General features: G+C 40.3%; 3 protein-coding genes and 1 long non-coding RNA gene across 5 annotated transcripts; 2 read left to right on the top strand and 2 right to left on the bottom strand.

The window, feature by feature from the left end:
* Positions 1 to 31: 31 nt before the first annotated feature.
* fam193b (family with sequence similarity 193 member B) lies at positions 32 to 14,165 on the bottom strand. Of its 2 annotated transcripts, none has more exons than XM_026190119.2 (10): positions 13,453 to 14,165; positions 11,254 to 11,532; positions 8,976 to 9,162; positions 6,232 to 6,450; positions 5,414 to 5,825; positions 5,133 to 5,316; positions 4,790 to 5,017; positions 2,001 to 3,060; positions 1,837 to 1,912; positions 32 to 1,706 (listed from the first exon to the last, which is right to left on the bottom strand). In XM_026190119.2, the coding sequence occupies exons 1-10, from the start codon at positions 13,609 to 13,611 to the stop codon at positions 1,610 to 1,612; spliced, it is 2,901 nt and encodes a 966-aa protein (XP_026045904.1). In that variant the 5' UTR covers positions 13,612 to 14,165; the 3' UTR covers positions 32 to 1,609. The 2 variants fall into 2 exon arrangements, with proteins under 2 accessions (XP_026045904.1, XP_080163070.1); XM_080306944.1 differs by having other exon boundaries at positions 1,262 to 1,706; positions 1,837 to 1,891.
* Positions 13,078 to 14,173, top strand: LOC145431337 (uncharacterized). The gene is made up of 2 exons (XR_013911629.1): positions 13,078 to 13,214; positions 13,721 to 14,173. It is a non-coding gene; the product is annotated as an uncharacterized LOC145431337 (long non-coding RNA).
* Positions 14,174 to 14,838: 665 nt separating this feature from the next.
* mxd3 (MAX dimerization protein 3) lies at positions 14,839 to 18,787 on the top strand. The gene is made up of 6 exons (XM_026190248.2): positions 14,839 to 15,027; positions 15,703 to 15,802; positions 15,974 to 16,003; positions 16,130 to 16,244; positions 16,755 to 16,920; positions 17,083 to 18,787. The coding sequence occupies exons 1-6, from the start codon at positions 14,958 to 14,960 to the stop codon at positions 17,193 to 17,195; spliced, it is 594 nt and encodes a 197-aa protein (XP_026046033.1). The 5' UTR covers positions 14,839 to 14,957; the 3' UTR covers positions 17,196 to 18,787.
* Positions 18,788 to 18,889: 102 nt separating this feature from the next.
* prelid1a (PRELI domain containing 1a) lies at positions 18,890 to 23,944 on the bottom strand. Its single transcript, XM_026190217.2, has 6 exons — positions 23,796 to 23,944; positions 23,157 to 23,265; positions 21,438 to 21,663; positions 21,229 to 21,342; positions 20,865 to 20,943; positions 18,890 to 19,748 (listed from the first exon to the last, which is right to left on the bottom strand). The coding sequence occupies exons 2-6, from the start codon at positions 23,246 to 23,248 to the stop codon at positions 19,627 to 19,629; spliced, it is 633 nt and encodes a 210-aa protein (XP_026046002.1). The 5' UTR covers positions 23,249 to 23,265; positions 23,796 to 23,944; the 3' UTR covers positions 18,890 to 19,626.
* Between the last annotated feature and the right edge of the window lie 619 nt (positions 23,945 to 24,563).

A 24,563-nucleotide genomic window follows, 5' to 3' on the forward strand; every position in this document is an offset into this window, starting at 1 on the left:
AAAAGAGAAATGTAAAAAGCAAACACCACACTTTTTGTCAAAACTGTATTGTTTTTAATCTTTCCGAACGAAAGATTTTTCACAGTATCAAAAGTGATTTTTTTTCTTAAAAAAAAGAAGAAACAAGCCAACATACACTTGGCTATTACTGGTATAGTATAAATCTACATTCGAAACATTAAGATAATCTTCTCTAATTGAATATAACCTGGAAAGCATCAGAGATATTATATTAAAACAAAATCTCAGCACAGATTCAGGAAAAAAACAAAACATCATTCATTTCAATGAAAGCCATCAGCTAAAACATTGATACTGATGTGAAACTCAAGGCCGGTGTCAAAACCAAAGGTCTCCTTTGTGATATTTGCCATTGTAACATAGATCAAGATTGGGGTCTCACTGGGTTAGCTGAGGTGGAGGGTGCCATCGAGGTCACAGTAAAGGGAAAGTGAGTAATATGGTTGGAAAATGCATCCCAGACAGAGCCCATGACTAGGGCTCAAGTGGGCAAAAATTATTCATTCAGTATGTACAACAAACAAGGTTTTTTGTTCCAGTGGCAGAATGAACATTTCACACTGGTGTACTGTTACTGCTGGGATTCAGAAGGGTAAAAAAGTGTTTGAGAAACCGTGTTCAAGGGTGTCCTTTTAAAGATATACACATACAGAATGTATACTGGATATCACTTATAAGAGATAATTGTTCAAGACTAACATCACAGGAGGACTGACACTGAAGCGACAGACACTGAATTTTGGGACAGTGTTTAGATTTTTCTTTCATGCACGTCATGCATGGGGATGTATCTGCAGGGATACTTAACTGGATTTGTTTTTTGGATGCATTCTGTTGGCCAAATAATACATTTAACAGAAATGTATTTTAAAACATTTTAGTGTTGCTGGTGTACCAACTGCCAAACATTCATTTCATAATAAAACAGGTTGGCAGAAAAATCATGCATTGTCACTTTTCGGTAATTGATTTTCTTTAAAATGAACATTAAACATTATTCCAATTCAAAACTGTGAGCAACCAGCAGAGGTACTGCGGCTTCTCTGCAAGTAATATAATGTAACTGTCTCCTCTGCTCCAAGAAGAGAAGACTGGTACGAGTGTTTATAAGACACATGGCCTCTAGTGTCTATTTCGACTGGTGGAGTGGATTGGAAAATAGAAATGTAGGACGTAATGGATGAGCACCAAATTCAATCAAGTGGAATTCAGACGTTTAACGACGTTAAAATGTCTCAGATTTGTGATAAAAAAACATTTATTTAATGTACGGTTGCTGATTACATACTACATACTTAAGCACATGGATGCAGTTGATTCAACAGACTTTTTTTTTTTCCACTTTTGCATCTCTTACTTAGTGAACATTGCAAATAGTAGCAGAGGGTAGAGTTGGCTTTGAGTATGATCCCTGGCTTTGTTAGCCACACGTTTCAGTCTTCTGAATGGAGAGTATGATTTTGAACCAGGGTCCCTTGGCTTAGTATGGAAGAGAAGAAAACTGGGAATGAGAGATGGCCTTGGGCCAAATAGGGCTCTACCGAAAGAGTTTGTGGTGGGAAGTTTTTTTTTCTGGCACTCGTTCAAGTTATTGAGCTGCATTGGAAGAAACCTTTTTGAGGCTAAAGTTGGACCAATTCACTGCGACCTTCTGGCGAGTTTGCTTTGCAGAATCCAGGCAAAACCTACAGGGAACAAAAGACAAACAAGAGAGGGGAAAAGGTCATGTAAATATAACAGCTGAGCTAAAATATATAAACCCCCCCCTCCCCCAAAAAACTCCACGTATCTGGACATTTATTGTGATGAGCTTACCGTTTGAAATATTCCACTTCCCGATCGATCTCATCCATTTCTGTTGGATCCACATCTTTAGGGAGAAATACATCATCTACAGTATAAACATAAAGAATTGAACATCAAGATAATTTAAAAAAACAGTAGTGATTAAGCATGCAATTACAGTTACTTTTCCATACCAATTGCACTGTTGGATTTTTCACCCTTGTTCTTGCTCTTCTTATTTTTCCCCTTGGACTGTTGCTGTTGTCCATTCGCTGGAATAGCGGGTTGTGTTTTGCTCTCTGAATCCTGCTCACACCGGCCTCCTCGTGTCTCTGGGTCGCTTTTCCCCCTTTGTGCACTCAAGGGGCCACCGTTTGCTCCATTTGTTGCATATTTGGATGGTCTGCCCTCTTCAGATTTCTTAGGCCCATTTTTCTGGTGGTCTGCGATAAGCTGGGGCTGTTTGTTTCCAGACTTTGAGCCACTAGATGCCGTTTCTTTAGACTCATTGGTTTTCTGTGCCTCGTTACCAGAGCCGGCTTTGGTTGGTTTGTTGGAATTTTGCTCTGACGCAGACTGTTCCTGTCTCTGCTTTTTATTCTTTTTTGACTTTGCACCATTGCTCCCAACAGTTGTGTTCTTAAGATCAGAGGCGTCCTCTTTTGATTTAGCTGTCGCTTGAGCTGGCACCTGTGGTAAATTGTCAGATCCAGTGGAAGTGCATCTTTCTGGTGAGCGAACTCTTATGAGCTTAGAGAGACTAGGGGTACTGTGCAACCGCTGGATGTCCTTTGTAGTTGCACTAACCCCTGATGCAGTGGTGGTGCTGGTGGTGCTATTAGAAGATGAGACAATGTTTGTGTCCTCCCATCCGTTAACCAGGTCCAGGTGGCTTTTAAAGGTTCCCAGCGAAAGAGGAGAGAGGTCAAGGTCTATCTGCTGCAAGTCAGAGGAACCATTCAGATGGGACAGTAAATGGTTTCCCTCCAACGTGGCTGCTTTCTTTGGGAAGTCATTGACATCCAGATTGAGGTCGTACATACTAAACGATGCCCGGATTGAGTCTTTGATGGTGTTTTTAATCTCTTCTAGCCGACTTGTGAGAAAACTATTAACGCGTTCAAGTTCCAGCTGAGGCCAGTCTAGCAACCGACTGGCTTCAGAACCATCAGGGATGGGCTCGTCGATAGGCTCAGATGGATTGGAGTGGGGGTCACTGCCTGCAGCGCCCGTGTTGCCCTGCTGAGCTTTTTCCTACAACAGACATGGTACAGGTAAGAAAGTGAAAACGGTACCCACATAGACACTAGGACTCTGTACTGAACACTTGCATAAAGTTAAAATATATACCCTAAAGGACTTTGTTGATACTGACCAAAATGTATCTAAAGGACTGAGTATTAGAAAATACCCAAGCCTGAAATCAAATATCTGTAATCTGTTATTATATTGTCACTTACAGTTGCAAGAATACTTAATTACTCAGAGGCGGTCTTATCTCACCCAAGTCACAACAACAGAAAAACATATTCTGACAAAACTAACCACACAAAAAGCAGTATGTCTTCATAGAAGACGCTGAGTAATTCTCAGTTCAGTCTGAAAAAAAGTCAATGGACCTTTGTGCTAATGAGTTCTTGAAAAGATAAGACTCAACGGTTCTAATTAAGGAGGGGAGATTGTAAGCATGGGTTGTACAAGTGCCACTAATGGTAAATAAAGGCATACAAAGTCTGGTTATCAACCACAGTGACCTTTTAACAAGACCTTAACCTCCTAGGACCTGGCGTCCACATATGTGGACATCACATTTTGGGTTATGTAGACCCAAATACTCAATTTTGCTCTACAAGGGCCTGATATCCACTTACGAGAACATTATACTGCCACTGTTCTATCGAAATTTTAAACAAATATCCTCATATGTGGCTCTCATTTTTCTTAGAAACAAAAATCAGGTTAAAAAAATCTGGTAATTCTTTGTTTTTACATTCATCAGGTCCCAATCAGCCCAAATATCAAAGAGAAATTAAAAATGCATGCTGTGGAAGAGTTCGGGCCTTAGGAGGGAAAAGGAAGAATTACAGTAATGTACAATGCTAGAAAAGGCTAAAAACTATATCTAGAGTTTTGCTGGAGTTACTCAATCAACAGTAAGGGCAACAAACAGAGGAAAAGCAGACCATTCTCTGACATTTAGGAGAGGTTAAGCAATACAACAAGACAATGAAACATTGTGCATATTTATATAAACCAACGAATGGTTGAAAAAGAAGACAGTTTTTTGGAAGAAATCAGAGTCCTCAAATGAACCCTGCTGAGATGGTGCATGTTCAATTAATATGTCCCAGAAATAATGAAAGTTTGGTAGCAAGGGACAGTCCAAAATCTACCTCATCATTCCCTGCTCCACAAAACAAGTACATTGTGTGGATTTAGTTTAATCAAACTGATTTTGTCTATTGACTGAGAGAAGGATCAGACCACATTTTATGAATATGCAAAGATCCTGGTCATTTCAAAATTTTTAGCTGCAGTGTCTCATCTAAATTTAAAATATTTTCAATAAATCAAACTGTCTTTGATGCTATCTAAGAGGAAATTTTCCATCATTTGCTTCTCCATCAATTTGCACTTACTTCTTTGCAATGCGCTTTTCATCACTTCTTCCTCCCACATATAATTAATGAGGCCCACCTACCCATGAGATTACACAGGATTAGCATGTAACTAATCCAGAGTAAGTGTTTGCAGATTTCTCCTGCTGTTTGCACTGAAATCTCATCTGAAGTCTATTATTGAACTGCTAGTGTCTAGTTAACCTTTCCTATTCAATAAGAGGAAATGTTATTGACATGGGTCTAATAGATTCCATGTTAAATATTAAAGTTCGCCAAATAATCTCAGCTTTAGACGTAAATAAACATGACTGAACTATAACTGAAAAACAGAAAACAACACACATTCAATAAAATTACCACACCTTTTTCTTTTGTTTGTGTCGAGCCCTTTTGGCAGCCTTGGCACTGTTGACAGGTTTGGGCTCAGAACTGTTTATAAAGTCTAGCAGCTCGTCTACGTCCCGGTTGTCGATGGCACCAGCCACTGTCAGTTCTGAATCTTGGCGCTGCTCCTCTTTACGCCGTGTCAGTCGTGAGCGAAGCTTCTCTCGGATCTCGGCGTAGTTTCGGCTGGTCGGTGCAGCTGGAGGCTGTGAGCAAATAATATTTCACAATACTGAGCTCTTCTCACAGAGTCACATTTGATGAATGAAAAAGCATACCTCTTTGTTAGTAAAACTTTTAAAGTGGTCGATCAAACCGTACCGCATTGTGTCCAAAGAACTCGCAGTAGCAGCAGTCGCAGTACTTCCCGTCTTTCTGATTTGTGGAAGAAGAGGCGCAGGAGCTCCTCTCAGAGCTGCTGTCTTCATCCTCACCCTCCTCCAGCTCAGACGAAGGGTGGCATAACGTCCCATTAGTCACCTTGTGCCCCTTACATGCTTGATCCCTACAAAAAAGAATGATAAACCCTTAGGATATAATTGTTCTCTGAATAAACACAGCTAAATAAGTGACAAAAAACAAGGCTGATTATTAAAACTCACCTGCATGCCCCAGGTGTTACATGACCTACATTGGAGGTGGCTACTGTTCCCGGATTGTGCCCATTACAGGAGTGGTTACAACCCACGACAGACGTGCCCAGTTTGCTGTGTTGTGCGTTCACAGCGGGAATGTGGGAGTTTTTGCACGGGCTGGGTTTATGGACAGATGTTGGGCTATCTGGGCTCAGAGAATTGATTTTGGCTGCGGGGCCGTGGAGGTTTGGTACCAGAGGGGAGAATGGCGCGTGCGCTGCGACGCCAGTGCCACAGGAGGAGGTCACGTGGCCGTGCTGCCCAGAGTTCGGCTTTGCGGGTAGGAGAGAGGAATGCTGGGAAGACAGGCCGGTGGGACTGTTGGGGGGTACCGATAAGTCTGTATGTTGATGGTGGTCACTGGGGTGGAAGGCTTCACCTGGACAATAACAAACCATGAATATGAATGAGTCACAGGTCACACATACAGAATCATCTCTTTCTAAAGTACATCAGTTAATTTTCAGGTCCACTAATCTTTTGACTGTAAGCTAAAGTATCCTATTAAAGTTCACTTCAAAGATGAGCTCAGAGCAAAATACAACTACAGGCTTGCAAAGTCTGAAAGAACAGTTACTGTGTTTTCTACAGTAATATATAATTAGGTGTTTCTATTAAAGGACAAAAATAAAGAAACAATTAAAATAAAAATATCTTGTTAAACCTAAATCATTCGCCTATTATACACTCTTAACTTTAATGCTGCACATTTTGATTTGAAACTTGAGTTTTCTTCTTTGCTGGCTTTAATAAAAGCTCCTGAACTCATTGAAGAATAAAATTACCTGGTGGCGTTGGTCGACGGCACATGGTCTTGAAGTGCTTGGGAGTGGTCTTACAAAGGTCTGCTGAGGTAGAGAGTGCGTTCCCAGCAGAGGATCCACTGGAATTCTGGGCTGATGGGTGACTGTAGGGACATACTTTGTTCCCTGACGTTTTAGCCGATTTCCCTGGCGCTTCATTAAGTCCTCTTTTCTCATGACAGGTTGAAACTCCTGTTATACCTGCAGACATTTAAAAAAGACCGTTACAAATAAAGGGGAACAGTGCTTTTAACTTTCACCATGGGTAAATATGAATTTACCGCCTATGAGCAGTTTGTGTTTTAAAAAAATAACTCTCTTTTCTTTGGAGACATGTTTTGACATTAAAAAGGAAAACAGCTATGTAAAACATTTTCAGTCCCGAAGCATAAATCCCTTTCTGCTAGCTAAAATAACATCAAGACAGCACTAAATTTTAATAATTTATTTAACATGCTTATTTCTGCTGTGCAAAACTGACTGCACCTATTACTGGTAATCACACACACTTGCCAGGAGAAGTTACAAATCCGCGTAACATAATGCCTGCCTAAACATTTTTTGCTATATACAGCGAAATATAATTGGGATGCCAATTAGGATGCGGGTAGTGTATTTCACAGCTAAACACCTACAGCTTCATTCTTTCTTAATTAATTTAAGAAAAACATACCAGTCTATTTTAGAAGGAAACAGCCGCCTTCACAAAGGGCATGGATCATTTAACTAGTCTTTCACTTACTCCTCTTTAAATGCCATTTGGTGCCATGAACCATCCAAATATTTAACTAGAAATTCAATCACATTTACGCAGCAGGGAAAGGGTTTTGAAGGGAGCAAAGAAAAGTGAGAAATCAGACAAAAACAAAGTCATCTTAGTTGTTTGTCAGGTCTAAGTAATAAATCACAGCCTAATGATCCATTCCCACTGAATGCATCATTCATCATGTGAAATGGGAACTTTAAAAACAGTTAATGAGACTTCCTGTGAATTGTGCATAACTCGCAGCGTTAGAACTTTAAAATTGAGGATTAATCCAGTTCGGAAGCGAGGCTGACTCTCAAAGTTTGTTAATGTCAATATAACTGAATAAACATTAAAGTCTGTGGCTTGTGTCACGTGCACAAGTCTCTGCACGTGCCTCCTTGGATTTTTATACATGGTTATACATGAGAAACTTGCTGTTCAGCGCTGTTCACTGTTGCATTACTGTGACGTTACACTTCACCAAGCTCTTGCGCAATGGGGAATTGTGGAGTTTCTGTCTGTTATTCTGAAGTCTTGCCCTTACTAAGGAATTAAAAATAAATAAATAAATAAACTGAAATGAATGAAATATTTGTTCCTGCTAATCATCATAAACCCAGTTCACAGTATGAAACTCTTTTATTTATCCTGCTGTTTAAACAATTTAGTTAACACACTTGTACTGTGTTTGAAAATTAGTATCATTAAACAGTTTCTTACAATTAAGTAAGATTTATCCAATCAAAAATCGCCATGCACCTTCCTCTCTTGATTTCTTATATTCAGATTTGGGGATTTTTTTGTGTAAAAATATAAATGCAATATTTCCTAACTAAATATTTTGCATTCTTCTCGGGAACAGAAATGTAAAAACTGTATAAAGCCTGATTAATAACTTGTGTTTCATTCTGTTTATACACTTGAGTTAAAATGCTATACAATGCATATTTCTACTTTGAAATAAAACAGGCAAGGTGCTTGCAAGTGTGTAAGTGCTAATGAAATGAAGTAAAAATGAGCTATGATGGATGTTTGCTTTCCATTAAAAGCAAAATAAAAAATGTTATGGGAGCCAAGCAGCGTGGTCTACCTGTCATGTTTCGCTGATGCGCGATGATGCATTAACCCATGACGACATGTTCCAGGATTAACACTTGAGTTTTGGACTGTGAGGTCTAATAATAAATGCTTCTTTCTGACTAATCAATATGATTAAACTGAACTCGAGTTTTGCCAGCATAACTCTTTCACTTTGGATTTGTGACTGATGCTGATATAACATTACTATAATATTACAACCAAAAGATGTAAGTAATTCCTTAAAAAGAAAACTATATACTTTGCACATAATAGATGAAATCCCTAAGAATGAGCCATTCCTCTGACATGTGGCCTGAATACCTGCACATGTATCGATGAAGTGTGTCTTCCAACTGCTTTTTTTACAAACGTATTTATAACTTTCTATTCATTTACTTTGCTTTAGCTGTTGTTAATCCCACCATCAGTCTTTCCTACTGCTGAGCCATCGAGCTGTATAACCCTGTTTTCATTCCGTACATCTTTCCTCTCTCTTGTTGTTACACAAACTAAATAGTACCCATGATTTCCTTCTCAACATTGTATAAATGATGACCTTCACAGGCAACTGTATTTTAAAAACAATTTCACAGTCTTTACATTTTTTAACATTAAAACATTACTGCACGTCCTATAATGCTGACTTTTAATGAGTGTAATCTTTTACATCGTGCATTTAAGTTCTTCTATGATCATTTCGATTAACAGCTGAACAAAGTGACCTAAAATGAACCTCACACACAGTACTGCTAAAACAGCCAAGGAACTAAATCTAACCAAAATTCTGTCCATTTGCCAAAACTGAAGCTTGCAACACAGCCTGAAATTCAGGATGGTGATGTTTTCAGCGTTTATTGTCAGTCGCTGCATGCTTTTCTTTTACTCTGTGACGACAGACCTTGTTGTGAGTGTGAAGAAGTGCTGTGGTTGCAGTGTTCCCCTCCGTTGGTGTGGGCAGAGTTCCAGAGACCCGACAGTTTGTGAGCCGACAGGAAAGAACTCGGGTCCCAGTCCACAGTACTTTGCTCTGGGTAACCGTTCCCACAGCTCTGGGACTTACAGGAGGAAGAGTGTGACAACGGTACCTAAATAAATAAACAAACAAAAAGAAAACACCCCAGTATAAATCATGTGGCTGCAAACAGTGTCTTGCAGTTTGGTAGCAGCTGCAACTAACTTGCAGATAAGCAATGAAAATCATTTTACTTGCGTGGTTTGCTTTAATACTTAAGAAAAAAAAAACACATATTAAAGAATGCTTTAAGTCACCATAAGTCACTTTTTTGCAACTCTGCCTGCTGTTCTCATTTTGAAACTTTTAACATTTAACCCACATGTCAGCAAAACGTCATGACCACGACACTCATCAGCAGTCCAGCTGAAGTATTGTGATATATTAAGTTTAAAAAAATGCTTTCCATGTAAATTATTTACAAAAATAACTAACAAAGAAAGCTTATTGGCTGCTTCTGTCTTACATATGCAGCAGAGATTACAGAAAAACCAAAGCAGACAATTACTTTCCTTCATTGCAGGCTTGTTTCTGTCACATTAGGAAAAAAACACCAGAAGAATCATTGACCTTGGTAGACCTTGTGCTCTCAAAGTGCCTTTCTGATCACAGTTATGGTTAGAGGTTCATATAAACTCATCCTAGACATGAATTACATGGTAATTCTGGGGTTTTTAATGACTTATTTGAACTGTTCTTTTGCCAGGATGTAATTGGGTGCATAAACAATAACTTCGTGCACAGCTTTAATTTATTTTGAAATTTTCTCTAATCCACACATGGTCAAATTATACATACAGTCACTTAAATCTTTTAAGGAGTGAATGCTGAAGCTTCTACAATGTGTTTTAGCTTGACAAGGCCATGGCTTATTAATTTCTCGTTAGTAATCACTAATCACAGTTGACTACAACTTTACCTTTGTCAGAATAAGAAGGATTTGTTCAACAAAACTCAGAACAATGGGAAAGTCCAAAGAACTCAATGAAAATCTAAAACAGACAATTTTAGATTTACACCTCATGCCCATGATGAGTGTACGTAAAATTCTAATCACAATTTATATATCTAGCAGATATGAACAAAAATTTTTTAAATATGAATGGGGGGGGGGGGGGGAGCACCCTTAGTATCTGTCTCCTGAACTGCAGAGTGCAAAGCTGGGTTTCCAGCAAAGAAGTTGTTAGACCAACTGCTGCTGCAGGGTTAACGGAGCATAATCCACCTGCAAAACTGCATATTGGTTGACAAAGCTGGAACAGCTGTGTGGTGTAGATGCGTGCTTCACACTGCTGCAGGTGCAAGAAAGGATAAAAGTGACTGGTTTAGCCTACATAATGAGGGAATATAAGTGGGTGGATATCAGCTAAATGGTCTCAAGCCATAAAAATTTCTTGTTTTTTTTTTTTTTTTTACTTGTTAAAGGTTGTTTAGTTCTACCTGGAGTTTCAGACTGTTTTATATGTGTACAAAACTGTTAACAGTAACAGCAGGCAAGTTAGGTTAGGTCTGTTTTGTTTTGGAACAGATCAACAGTAAGGATGCCATAAAGGTGACAACCAAACGCAAGTCAGAAAGATCGATTTAACACTTGGTGTCCCATTTGGGAATACTTGGGATTTTGGTCTGTAGAAGACCAAGACTGTGGAACCTTAACTGTCCTGACTGATTAACAAATAATCCAGAGATAAAAGCTTCACGTCATAGTTTCCTAATGGTTTTATTATCTTCACAACTCATTCTGAGGAAAAGATCCTTGTTGTTCCATGTTACTGAAAGCAGAGCTCTCTCAGAACCTCAAAGGTTCATTCAGTAAAACTTAATCTAATAATTATACTTGCTTATTTTGTCAGTTGTAGGTATTTAGATCTTTAGTAACAGGTTTATTTGTGGTATTGGTTTGCCCTCTTGTGGTCATGATGTAATATTTAAATAGTTCCAACCTGTGTGGCTCTTTTGAACAAATAAGTGACCTCTGGCACCTTTTGACAGCCCTAACAGCAAAGGTGAGATTTAGAGAGATTTATTTTGCAGAAACAGTGTTGATGACTAATAATGAGGTAACCTCAGTAGGATAAAGAAACATAGTTTAACTAAACATTAGTAAACAGAGGCTTTGAAAAGTACTCAGACATGTGACCCAGATCAGTCCTGTTTTATTTACCGGTGTTGGCTGCTCCTGTGTGCTCCGCTTCTCCTCCTCTTCTACACTCCTGCAGCAGCTCTGACAGATCCACAGAGGCACCTCTCCCAGCAGGGACTGAGATAGTGAGGGCACAGCATCAGCGAGCTTACGCCCTGGCGCCTCCCGCAATAAAGCTTGGGAGAGCGCAGGCACAGCGTTGGCCAGCTTCGTTCCATGGCCCCCGGGAAGCCCGTTCACAGAACTCGCTCCCCAGTCCTTAAATTCACGATGGCACAGGAGACAGCAGGTGTGCATAGGCTAGGCAGAAAAAGAGAGAAGAAAGCGTTCCATATATAAGATGTGTTGACTGATTGATGCATATAATCGCAACAGATATCACAGACTAAAACATATATTAATTAAGCTCATAATACTGTGCACGCAATACATACCAAAGTGCTAAAAAGCAATGACAAAGATCAAATTATTTCCTCGCTGGACCTTTTGCAAGCATTGTGTGACAGAACCATCATAAGAAAAAACAAAACAAACAAAAAGCAAAAAGTAACACCACAAAAACAAATAAAAATAACAATAACAAATAAATGTAATTTAACCATCATGTTAACTTTAACACATAGTAAAATTATGTAGTAGATTCACTCTCTGCAATGCTCCACGCTTAATCAATCAAGGTTTGTGCCCTAGATCAAAGCCTGAAAAGCAAACTGATTATGCTTGTAATTCATGGTTTAGGGGGAAACGATTCAAAACACATTCACAGTCAGCTCAAAATTAAACTGCATCCTTAACGATCAATGTCAAGAAACTTTGGTGTTTTGGTGATTTTTCTAGATAAATGTTTAAATGTTCAATGAGGGTGGATTACCTATCTTTAACCCTTGTGTATAACATTCACAACCATTCTCTCACCGTCACAGTAGGGGGATATTTCATTCAATACTCTTGCACCCACAGTCCCTAGACTTTGATTTAGATGAGGGAAAAGTTCTCCTTAACAGGAAAAAGCAGGTGAGAAAAAACTAAAGATCAATTGGAATAATATGTCTTTTGCAAAAGGGACAAACATCTAGAATACCAGATTACAAACATATTAGAAATATAAGCCAGAGCTAAGCAACTTTCAAGAGACATCAAAACATGTGCTTATATGACTGTAGAAGTGCTGTGTTGCCAGTTTGAAGGTACAGTTGGCTATATCCTATATAGTGTGGTACCTTAAGAAATCATGAATAGAGCTTCTCCATAACAGTTTACATAAAAATGAACATTCACTGTTATGCTAGGACTTAGTTCGATTATTTTTGGTACAGTACTAAAAAGCTCTATGGAAAAAAGCTGATCGATCCGTTTAGGGGCTTAAGTTTGCGTTATAAAAATGTAATTAACAGGTCCCAGCTGCAGCGGACAGGTTGCAGGTTATAAAGCTCAGGCCAGGTGTAATATCAGCTGGTTGTTAATAAGACAGTTTTCCAGCCTGCAGATGGATAAATTTTATTTATTTATTTTAAGCGGTTACCCTCAACATCAAAGACACTTCTGATTCAGCTAAGCATCATTAGCTCACAAGTTAACTGCTTATACTGAAACTTTTTTACATTAGCTCCTGTTACAGATTGATACTTGATTCTGGTACGACAAAAAACTAATAGGAACTAGTCTGACAGCTCCCCTAATTGATAACCCGTTATGTTTCAAGTTTTTAAGCTAATTAACTGGTTGATTAGCTAGTAGCTGGTTAGCCTCTGCTGGCTGAGTAGGTCCTGTGGAGGGGATCAAGTGCAGGCAGCAAGCACGTTTGCAGCACGCTAGCTGAAGATGATAGCTTGGCTAACGTTAGCTGGGCGGATGAAGTCTTGTAAGCGATGGAAATGGGACGACCCTGCCCGAGGTACAATGTCACCTGTCCGGTATAAGGGACTGGCTGCAATGGTGATCACAGTGCCTAAAAATGCGTCTGGTGGGAACTATTCTACTCGGTAAGTTGAGCTTAATATTTATTTAATTACAATTCACACGACATAAAGGTATACATACATCGCTGCTAAATTACAACTAAAATAGCTTCCCACCAAGAAGCGGGTGCATATAATTGCACCTCTCCATGATTGAGCTGATAGAATAGAAGCACAATGGAGGATGCTTGGATTAGCTGAGTAGTGCTAGCTAGGCTAGCTAGCCTATTTTAAAGGCAGCGTTTGGCTCGCAGCTAGCTACCTGGTTCGCCTTGGTAGTGGGAAGCCTATCCAGCCCAGCATCTCCGCCGCCACCGCCAGCTGCATCGCCGGGAGAGACGGGGCTCTTCGGAGCGGTCTGCTGTCCAGGCACAAGCTCCTTCTGGGCGACCCCTTGCTGCTTGCTTTTCTTCCTTGCCATTACGACCTTGTTTATAGTACGCTTTGACCAAGTTTGCACCAGTTTCGGTGATTTTAAGAGCACACTTTCGTTTCTTCTCGGACCTCAAAATGTTCTCTATCTCCTCCAGTCAAGACAACAGTCAATATGGCGGAGGACTCGCACACTCAGGAGTTCAAAGGTTAAACATACTGCTGGCAAAGAGGCTTCACTCCCGCATGGAGTATGCGGCTGCAAGCATATTCTCGCGGTGAAGCCAGGGGCCGCCATATTTAGTTAGGCAAACGTCTCCTCCCACTTTCCATTGGTATATATAATGTTTATTGAATTTTTTATTATTTATTGTCTTTATTGAGCAAACTGTAACACGTTTGAGTGTTTTCTATCCTTAAACATTTTGTTATCGAAATAAAATGTTTAGACTTGAGCTGTTTTTAGACGTTGAGGGAGACAGTGAAACTGAAATATATGAACTGAAATAAATGTGTAAGAGTTGGTTTGGTAACGGGAGCTACCTCACAAACAATCATCTTGTTGTGAAATGTTATCATTGACAATGTCGATAAACACAATTAGAAAAATAGTGCCGTGTGAAAGACTTTTTTTTCAATAAACTTTATGGAAGGACAGGGACCAATCAGTGTTAGGTGCTTTCAGTGCTTTCGGAAATATTTTGATGGAGGTATAACACAGATATTGTTTGTTATATATAAAGAGTACAATTATAGCATTATTTCTTGGTTTATCATTTGCATAGCATAGGATTTTACATAAATGCTAACATAACATTAGACATATGGCGCATTCTAGGTTGCAAACAACGATTGTACAGATTCCACCAAAACCCAGAATTCCCTGGATTAAATGAGCAAATTTGCCATAAACGACTTTTAGAAAAACAAACAGACAAAAACACCACTACTTAGCAATGCAAGTTGAACATGAAGGGAAATATGAAAAATAATTTGAACAGAACAAAAAGCGCTGACGCTATCCTGCTGACCATTATTTTTCTGAAGTTCAACTTTGACCCTAATAAAAAGACTTTTCAGAAGAAAAGCATATTGATTTGGATGAATCGATAGATAGTGTGGGGCATGTGGCGTGATAAGTTTAATGATAATATCCGAGTGGTTAGAGCATTTAGTCAAAATATTACGTAGAACGGTATAACCTGGAATGTTTATACACAATTTATTGAAAATTTCCGAGTTTGCGTGGGGCTCCTGAACGCACCACCGGTTTAGCGTTGTGTGGATTGAGGACGTAGCTCAGACACTGCTTCATCCACTTCGGGCTCTTGACGCTTGTACCACAGTAGCTTGTTTACCTGCTGCCGTTTCATTTGAGCAAAAAAAACCAAAACAATGGAAGGACAAGTGTGCAACATCCAGGTGCTTCTTCGGGCTGCCGAGTTTCTGGAGAGAAGAGAGCGGGGTAAGTGCTTTATGTCAACTGTCAGCCTAGAGAGGGGAGTTGATTGGTTATTGTTAAAACAACGATGAATCCACAATAAACCGGCGGCAAGTATGCACCTACACATAACGTAGAAACATCATACCGTGCAGCTGTTTAAGATTTAACCTGGATTCTAGGTGCAAGGTTATTTTTGGGCGGTGTTTTGCCATTTGACTCTGACCTACATATCGGTCGCATCTTTGTACTCAAAGGCGCCAATCTGGACCAGTTTGAAAATGAATCCGGGCGCCGCTGAGCGTTCGCTCCGGTGAATGAAAGGGGGGGGATGAGGAAAGCCTATAAAGTATAACTTTTATTCATTGCTTACTAGCTGTAGACGCTATCCCGACTCCTTTTTTACGCGTGAGGTTGTAAGGCTGGTTGGATAAAAGCGAACAGATAGTGGATGATGGCGCCAAAAGCAAAACGTCCAGCTGATGACAACGGTAGACTGCGTTCAGCCTCCTTTTCTCCCACCTCCCCTACAGCACGGATAGTATATCACACTTTAATTACGCCGTAATAAAAGTTGATTTGTCCCACCGGCATTCGCACATGTTAATATGAGGGCACCTTTAACGTCGCAGCCAGTGTGCACTGTGATTTTGCCGGCGATTGTTGTGTAACACAGCTGTGATGCGTCTCCCTGCGCAGAGGCAGAACATGGGTATGCTTCCGTCTTGCCTCTCAGTCCAGCTCAGTTCGACAGGAGAAGCAAGCAGAAGAGCAAGAAGATATCTGCTGGTGGCAATAGGTGAATGCATTACATAACAAATAACTGACGACAGGGTGTGGCTCGGTCTGACTTTCAGTTTTGATAAGGCACCCTTTCAACCTTGAATACCTCTCACGCAGTAGCTGCTGAGTAGGAGTGCACTGTTGTGAATGTTTGACCAAACTGTCTGTTTGTTTACTTTGTTTGCAGGTCTGTTCATAATGAGCTGGAGAAAAACAGGTAATGGGCTTTTCTTCGTAATGCTACAGTAAAAGTTCATGTGTGTCAGATCAAGAGATTAAAAAAACCCCAAAAAGAGGGAAGTGTGGATTTGCAGCTTCACTTCTTTCTCATTGTGCTTTGCAGACGGGCACAGCTGAGGCACTGCCTGGAGCAGCTGAAGAAGCAGGTCCCACTGTCATCGGACTCGATGAGGAACACCACTCTGAACCTGCTGAGACGAGCCCAGCTTCACATAAAGGTGCGAGATGTCTGAATTTGCATTGAATCTGACTCGAGTTTGGTTTACTTGTCATCCCAGCCATGTTTAAAATGTGGTGCTTTTCTCAGGGACACAATACGTGTTAAAGGGAGACCGCACAAGACAAAACAGAGAACAATGCTGAATCATGAAGTGGGGTAACACTGTGGTGTGGTGGTTAGCACTGCTGCCTCACAGCAAGAATATCCTGTGTTTAAATCCAGCCTCTCTGTGTGCAGTTTGCATGTTCTCCCTCTGTCTATGTGCTCTCTGCGGGTAGTTCGATTTACTCCCAAAGTCCAAAGACATGCATGTAATTGGTGTTTCTAAAGTTAAGCATTTAAATTAGTCAAGAACATTAAATATTCTGAATATATATGAATACTGTGTGTATAGAAAGTGGCTTGTTTTGTGCATTTTACAGAGCTTTTAGCAATCTCAATTTTTGCTTTTGCCTGTACTGTTTATCCTTTCTTCATTGCTCTGCTCCTGCACCTTTTTCCCGTTCAGAAGCTGCAGGAGCAGGATGAGCGTGCAGAGCAGCTGAAGGATCGTCTGCGCTGGGAGCAGCAAGAGCTGCGGGTTCGGCTGGAGCAGCTGCAGAGGGGCACGGAGAGGATGAGGAACGACAGCCAGGGGTCAACCATGTCCTCCGAGAGGTCGGACTCAGACAGAGGTAAGCCCCTCGGGTTTTTTTTATTTCACGTTCAAATTATTTCAGTCCTATTAGGAGCTGGCTGTCTCCTCAAAGGCAAATTGCAAGTTCAAGCTTAATGTGACGAGCGAAGTTTGCCATATTTCTGCTGACGGATCGGATCTGTGCTCGGGTTTGTTGCAGAGGACGTTGAGGTTGATGTGGAGAGCATTGTGTTTGTGGACTCTGATGGACTGAGCATTACGCACACCGGCGCGGACCACTGTTACTCCAGCCTGGAAAAGGCCTGGCTATGACGGCAGTACACGAGTGGTAACTGGTTTATTGTCACCGGACGGACAGGAAGAGGAGGAAAAACATTCCAAAAACAAAGGATGGGGGAGAATGGAAGAAGATGTTACTGTACAACTGAACATTTTTTTGGCATTCTCTTGTCAGCACACGTCGGACAAAAAGCTAAAAGCCAACCTTTGGTTATGAAAGAGAAGTGTCCATTTGCACTGAATAGCAGTAAAATTCACTGGGCCGTGTCGTCACCAAACACATACTCGTGTGTGTTCTAGCATCAGTCATTAATGCTATTTTCCCCCAAAGCCATGAGGTGTCAAACTTCGTATCATTCATGCAGCTCTAATAATTCATTTTTTTAAGGGCTTTTAAAATTCAGATAAGGGCTTTTATTCTAAACTTTTAACTTATTCTTTACTACAGAATGTCTGTACTGAATTCTGCCTTAAATCAGATCTGGTTTAGTATGCTATTCAGCTTTTACCTAGCACTAAGCTTATATCTCAGTATGCCACGTTTAGCATGCACTTAAACATTAATCTTGCTATGTCGGGGTTTTTTGTGTTTGTGTCCTATTGTATATCTAAGTGCAGTCATATACTTTGCTCCTTTTTATTCTATTGCACATAATTTCCAAATGTTGCACTTGTTTTGTCTCAAAAAGATTTGAAAGCAGCAAACAGAAGCAGGTCATATTTGCACATCGACATCAGGAAAATTCAGTAACATTGCCAAATATGAATTAGTTCACAATTTAAGAACTTAAAACTGTGAGAGGAGCACTTGGGAGCTGCTCACCGAGGCCTAATGGCAGTTTTATTCACTGCTAATGTTTCCTAGAAGTCTTTCCTACCTTCACTTGTGCATTTATCAATTAAATTGTTAATTATACACATAACAAATTCACCAGTCAGGTAGGCAGTTTGTACTTTTAATGATTATGTAGTTAATGCTGTATTACATATTCATTTCTGTGTATTCAATAGGGGTCGACCTATATTTTTTTAGTTTCAAAGACACCGATAACAGATATTTGAAACTTTTAGATAAACCTAACACTTTGCTGAAATGCCTCTGGGCAAGCTATGGCTACATAAACTGTTAATTTGTTTTAGTAAATTGCATCAATGTAAAAAAACAAAAAAAAAGGTGCATTGTTCGATTTTTCAGTGTAATTGGGAAAAATCGCCGTGCTTGTAGTCATAGAAACACATAACATCGCAGTGTTTATTGCAACTTCTGCCGCTTCAGCATGGAAACACAGCTTTGCAGCAGGTGCCGGGAGCTGCTCCAAGCTTGCAGCTGCACTACTGTATAACATTGGTGTTGATGGGCTGTTATTTATGAGCCGTGTTCAAACAGAAGACTGCATCAGAGCCGGCGCGGCTCATTTACAGTTTATCTTCAAAGGCCTTGAAACTCTGAACACTGGTCGACCCCTAGTATTTAATAACTTAAGGTGCTTTCTACCCCCTCAATTCACTTTTGTATATGCAAGAGGCCTTATTACTTTCTGTCTCTCCACCCAGTAATATTATGTAGCATTTTTTTACTGATGTAAGCTTCCTTTTTTTAAATGAATAAATATTTTCTGTATTTATTTGCTGTTGTGTTTGTTATTAGTCATTTTAGAGGTAAAAATCCATTCACCCCTAACTCGAGCAGGGCTGGCGCACAGACATACACTTGACAGACAGCAAAGTGATTAGAAAGACAAAGTCAATTTATTGACAAGCTGATAAAGGACACATTTTTGCATGGGTTGCATCACCAGAGCTTAGATGAATGTACAGTTCAAGGTAGCTTTTGTGCCTTTTTTTTTTTTTTTAAATGCACAATCACAATTCAAGTTTTCAGAGGTTTCTTCTTGAGCAATGACACCAACTGTACCAAACTCTTCAGTCCAACTTGAGGCAAGGAGATGATCAGCTGCAGTAATGCGATTTAAGTGTTGTAGAGCGAACTAAACCAGCAACTGTATGCAAGATTAAATAAAACCAATCATAAACGAGAATGCCTTAATCACAAATTCGGTGTGACCTTATCTACTGGAGCTTTAAAGACAACGTGACTTGCTTTAGACGAGGCATACTCAAAGGAACGGAGTTTAAAAAAAACAAACAAAAAACAAGACAATGGGCACGACTGGAGCAAAGGTCGAACAACAGCTTCAATCATTTTATGGCAGCGCCAGTAATAACCAACCATTCCTGTCTAAGACCTGCATCTCTGGTAAATACTGAGGTGATGTGGCGTAGATACGCTCGGCAATATATTTATAGTGCGGCATGTAGAGGGAGGCAGGAACAGGCTGTTTAACCCAGCTCAGGTCTTTTATGGTCCACCCACCATTTCAGTTGGATGCGCCCTCACAGAGGTGTCTAACCATGACTGGGATCGGTGAGTTCTGCTGCAGAATCACTTTATTTGTGTAGCTTGTCACACGTATTGCTTCTTCTGGGCATGCGAGGCGAGGTCTTTGGCTTTCTCTTTAGCAGCCAGCGCCGTCTCTCTCGCCCTCTCTGTAGCCGTCTCCGCTAAAGTTCTCGATGGAGTTTCACCTACACGGGGACAAAACACAGCTCTTCATTGGATTCATCCAGGTTTTCGTGCCTAAGCAGCTAACACTTCCAATTATTACTATAATCAGTTTTCCACATTCATGAAAAAAGCAACAGTCACCTTATTTTAGAAGAATATGCAGTTCCATGCACGAATTACTGATGTTATTATATTATGCTGCTCAGAAAAAAATGAATAAATAAAAAGGGAGACACTTGATCACCACAGTTTAACACAGAGTCAGTTAAACTTAAGAGATATCCATCTGTCCTATTAGGAAGCATCAACCACTGACTCCATTTAACCTGCTTTGGGATAAATAAAAGCGACAACAGGTAAAGTGGGAGGCAAAGAGAAGGCAACCATCAAAAAGAGAATACTTCTGCAAGACGATGACCACAGACCATTGTTCTCACCTTTCCCCCAACTGATTTTTCTCTAACTTTACGTTTTCTTTGTGTCACTAGTCACTACTGATACAATAGCTGCAATCCATTCAGCATATACAGGTAGTTCAGTTCCTCCAGTATTCCAGCCATACATGCCATTGCAAGAAGGGTTGCTGTGTCTCCCAGGGCCATCCACCCCAGTAGCAGCCCCACTATGTGACTCTGTGTGAGGGGGAACATGTGGAGGGCTGCCAGAGCCCTAAAGAATGAGCTCCAGAGGGCTACACGTGTTAACCTCGATGCTTCCATCAGAAACAGACTCCATGAAAATGGCATAAAGTCCCAGTGTCTTTAAGTGGGACCTGTGCCAGCAGAACAATGCTATACAGCCTCCGATAGTGCCAATTCTCTTCAAAGGACGCAAACTGACACGGAGTCCATGTGACAAGCATAAAGGTGTCTGGAGATGCTGGGAAGCACTATGTCGCCTGCCGCTCACAATTCTAGTGTTCTCCAGGAAATGCCACTCCAGCAGCACAGTGTTGGTGTGTGAGCACAAATCCTGCTAAAGGACGTTGGGCTCCAATCCTCATGTGTTACACTGAGGCGATCAAGTGTTCCCTTAATTTTTTTGAGCAGTTTGAACCGATTTGGAAAACCCATATTAGCATCAGCCACAAACTTACAATAGGAATAAAATGGGAATAAGAACCAAGAATAATTTACCTTGCATTTTGGCAAGCACATACTCGAAGCCTTTCATGGTTTTTGTCACACCGGTCTTGAATCTTGCGAGCCCAAATTCCTGGAAGGTGAAAAACAAAGTTATAAAAGATGCATGAGGCATAACAACACATGACTCACATCCTCATATATGGGCTGTCAACAACTACTGTAATTCTCTGTCATAAGTCATTTACTACTTCAGGTCCTGGCCGACAGCTTCAGCTGCTCAGCTGTTGCATCTTAACACTGTATTATGTTTCTAAATACAGAACAAATGCAAGGTGGGCGAGTGTTACTCTCGGTCACCCCCGGCTACTTTCCCTCAGCTGTTATGTAGCGCAGCACTCTGCTTTACTCCACTGACCTGAATAGCTCTAGAGAGCCCGTAGACATTGGAGGAGACCCAAGCTTCTCTCTTAATCTCGGTCCAGCTGCCATTCTCAGGGTTAATTCTGTAGTGACACCGCTCTTCTACAGACTGTCAGCGAGAAAAAACAAAAGCAAAATGAGCCAAAGGTGCCACTTTGTGCACTGCTGATGAATGCTGCTTAAGGCACACAAACGCCAATGTACCATTAGGCGAGCGTGGCTGATGTTCCACGTGAGCGTGGTCATGGTCCTTTTCTGAGGGTCCACGATGGAGTCCTCGATGATGTACGCCGAGCTGGCCATGTGCTTTGGAAGGTAGCGCTCCATCCAGCGAGGGGCACGGCTAGTTTTGGTCAAAAGACGCCTGGAAATGAGGCAGTTGGTTGGGGTAACCTCTCGGAAAATTATATCTTCAGTCAAGACATGGTTACTGTGAAAGAAGAAGAAGAAGAAGAAGGACGGATGGATTATGATGACGTGAAACCTGGATTATTTAGGTTTATGATCCTGAAAAATCTCTATTTTTGCTTCAGTTCAATAAGAATTTACCGTTTTTAATCCACACAACAGTTCAAAATCGAAATATATTACATTTAAACATTCTATGAAACAGTGACAAACACAGAAATACTAAAGTAGACACTGTATTTTTAGCTTGACAAGAACTATTAAGCTTCAATTAAATGGACAAACTGATGATTCAATTAAAAGCACAACTAACATTTGCTTTCACACTCATTGTGACTTGATTACGGTGATTTTTTTCCCCCTTTATTACCCGAATGGTAGTTCGGCTGGTAAAAATGGCAGAATGATGAAGAAACTGAGCTATTTAGAAACTGCTTGGTCCCCTAAAGTATTATTATTATTATTTTTATCTCCATTAAATTTTTTATGCGAACAATCTTCAGCAGAAAATTGGCAAAATAAAGTCAAAACTATGCGTTTCCTGAAAATGATTTTCCAGGATCTTCCACTTAACCATCTCAGTAGGTGAATGCTAAAATGTAATCTAATCATGTTGTTCTTGTAATGTAAAACTAAAAAGAGATGTAAAAAGAATCTTGTTCACTGAAGTAACAACAACAAAAATGTTCTTAATAATAAAAATAAATAGACTTTAGATAAAAACAAAAATGAACCAAGTGGAAAAAATGCCGTGGGAATACACAAACCGTCCTATGAATCAGCAGAACAAGCACGAGGAAGTGTTGGTGAATACTCTTACCGAGTCTGGGAGATATACCTGACTGTAAGTCACATGACTTCTCTGAGCGTTGCGTTTGTAAAACATAATGTCTCAAAAGTTGTCTCATAAGAAACTAAAGTGAAACAAAATTCATTGATCATCACACCATGACACAGTCTCATATTTATGCTAAAAAAAATGTTTAAACTGGAGTGTTTACTGAACATTTGGATACATAAAATGTGTTTTTAATTTTATCTTTTTTTTTTCTATATCGCTATATCGGTTTGTTTATCTTAAACAAAAACATATGAAGGGGAAGTTTAAAAAAAAAAAAAAAAAAAAAAATCACACTGATGATGTCGCATTCTCAAAACACTTGGCATTTAAGCGTAAAGATTAGGAAAACTATGATAATGCAGACTATATTCCATCCCTGTGTCTTTGTCTCCTTTTTTCTCCCTTCCCCCAACTAGCATGGCAGAGGAGTCTGGACCTGTTAGTCTCTTCCTGTTAAAATGGAGTTCTTCCACCCCACAGTCATCTAGTGCTTACAGAAAGAGGCGATCAGCTGGGTTTGGGACGTTGACTCTAAAATTGTAGGCTCTTCACATTGCAAGGTGACTTTTTGTTGCCTTATTGGGTGCAGTTTACAGTCCATTAAAAAAATATTACAGGCTATAAGAAAGATGTTTGATACGAATGCGTATCCACACATAAACCCCTCACCTCACCTGTAAGGGTTGGGATATCGTTGCCAGAAAGCAACACAGACTTGGTCCCAGGTGTTTTTTAGCAGACCTGCACAGCAGAAATATTTCACCATTGTTCCCTTGGTTTACCCTGCAAACACACAGAACAAACAGAGTGATAGTTAGCCAGATGTGTTCAGATAATTTTCAGATGCCACATCAGGACGAAGCCGTAAATAGCGGTGTCAATGTGATAAAACAACTCAGCGATGACAACCCTTATGTTCCAAAATAAATCCAAGCCATTGGTATTTTCAGCTACAACAACAGGTGTCAAGTTCAATAAACACCTGAAGGTAAACACTATAGCGTTACCTTTAACACCTTTTTACCTCACAACTCCAGCTGTGTCCAACTGTGTCTCGTCGCGTGACTGACAACAAACAATGTAAGCCTCATTAAGACCGCAGACTGTGACATATTTCAACAACGAGAGGCCTAACGTGAGATAAAACACTGCTATCCTGTTTTATCACGTCCGCACTCTTTAGCTTCCCCTTTAGCATAGCCTAGCATGAGGCAAGCCACATGAATGAATGGCACAGCGTACCCCAGAAAATTCTACTACTGACATTCAATAAACACATTTTTTAGGGTCAGCTCAGATGAAAAGGCGATTACCTGCACGGCGATACCATTTACAAAATGAGAATTTGCATTTTACGCTCCCATCGGGAAGAATTTCACCGCGGATAAAGTCCGAAAATCATGTCAAACGTAACTGGAGCAAAAAAGGAAGGTCAAACGAGACGCTATATCCGGTTAGGTGGGGCGTGTGCAACGCCTGCTTGGGACACTAGAGGGCAGCAGGTGACCGCGCAAGACACTACAGAAGAGTCTCAAAACTTTCTGTCTGAACTTTATAATGACGTGTGAGGGGGAATTTTAATGTAACCCTGTCAGCTCTCAACAACTGGAACTGGCATCTTTAGGACTCCCTGAACAAATATGCATCCCAGAATCCCAAATAATGTGTTCCTGTTTAAAACAGAAGTGTCCACACGTCCACCGTAATGGTGTGTGATGCAATGGATACAAGCTGAGTGCTGTTCTGCTGGTTGCACTGATAGCACTCACAGCTCTCATAATAATTTAGAGGACTAAAAAGGGATATAGGTCAAACAAGGGAATAAAACAGCAATGTGGGTGTCAGGAGCCAGTAATGCCAGAGCAATAGGCATTTTCTCTGCTGTATAATGAATCACAATGTGTAGGCCATATACAAATGCTTCACTGGAATCACTTGACCCACTTATTTTTTTTTCTTTTTTAAAATAAACAAAAAAATATGTGAAAGACGCATAAACGTGTGACTTGTACTAAAAAAGATCTCCTATTCACCTCTTTTAATTTTCACATGGATATTTCATCAGTCGGGCTTACCATACA

The sequence above is a fragment of the Astatotilapia calliptera genome, chromosome 2 (assembly GCF_964374335.1).
Source record: "Astatotilapia calliptera chromosome 2, fAstCal68.1, whole genome shotgun sequence".
Taxonomy (NCBI): Eukaryota; Metazoa; Chordata; class Actinopteri; order Cichliformes; family Cichlidae; genus Astatotilapia; species Astatotilapia calliptera.

Coding starts and splice junctions, on each gene's coding strand:
- mxd3 (XM_026190248.2), top strand. CDS start 14,958: ATGGAAGGACAAGTGTGCAACATCCAGGTGCTTCTTCGGGCTGCCGAG. Junction 15,028..15,702: donor TCTGGAGAGAAGAGAGCGGG/GTAAGTGCTTTA, acceptor CTCCCTGCGCAG/AGGCAGAACATGGGTATGCT. Junction 16,921..17,082: donor GAGGTCGGACTCAGACAGAG/GTAAGCCCCTCG, acceptor GGTTTGTTGCAG/AGGACGTTGAGGTTGATGTG.
- prelid1a (XM_026190217.2), bottom strand. CDS start 23,248: ATGGTGAAATATTTCTGCTGTGCAGGTCTGCTAAAAAACACCTGGGAC. Junction 20,944..21,228: donor GGCTCTCTAGAGCTATTCAG/GTCAGTGGAGTA, acceptor TTCACCTTCCAG/GAATTTGGGCTCGCAAGATT. Junction 19,749..20,864: donor TGTGCTTGCCAAAATGCAAG/GTAAATTATTCT, acceptor GTCCCCGTGTAG/GTGAAACTCCATCGAGAACT.
- fam193b (XM_026190119.2), bottom strand. CDS start 13,611: ATGGCAAGGAAGAAAAGCAAGCAGCAAGGGGTCGCCCAGAAGGAGCTT. Junction 11,533..13,452: donor CCACTACCAAGGCGAACCAG/GTAGCTAGCTGC, acceptor TTTTCTGCCTAG/CCTATGCACACCTGCTGTCT. Junction 3,061..4,789: donor GACACAAACAAAAGAAAAAG/GTGTGGTAATTT, acceptor TGTCTGTTGTAG/GAAAAAGCTCAGCAGGGCAA.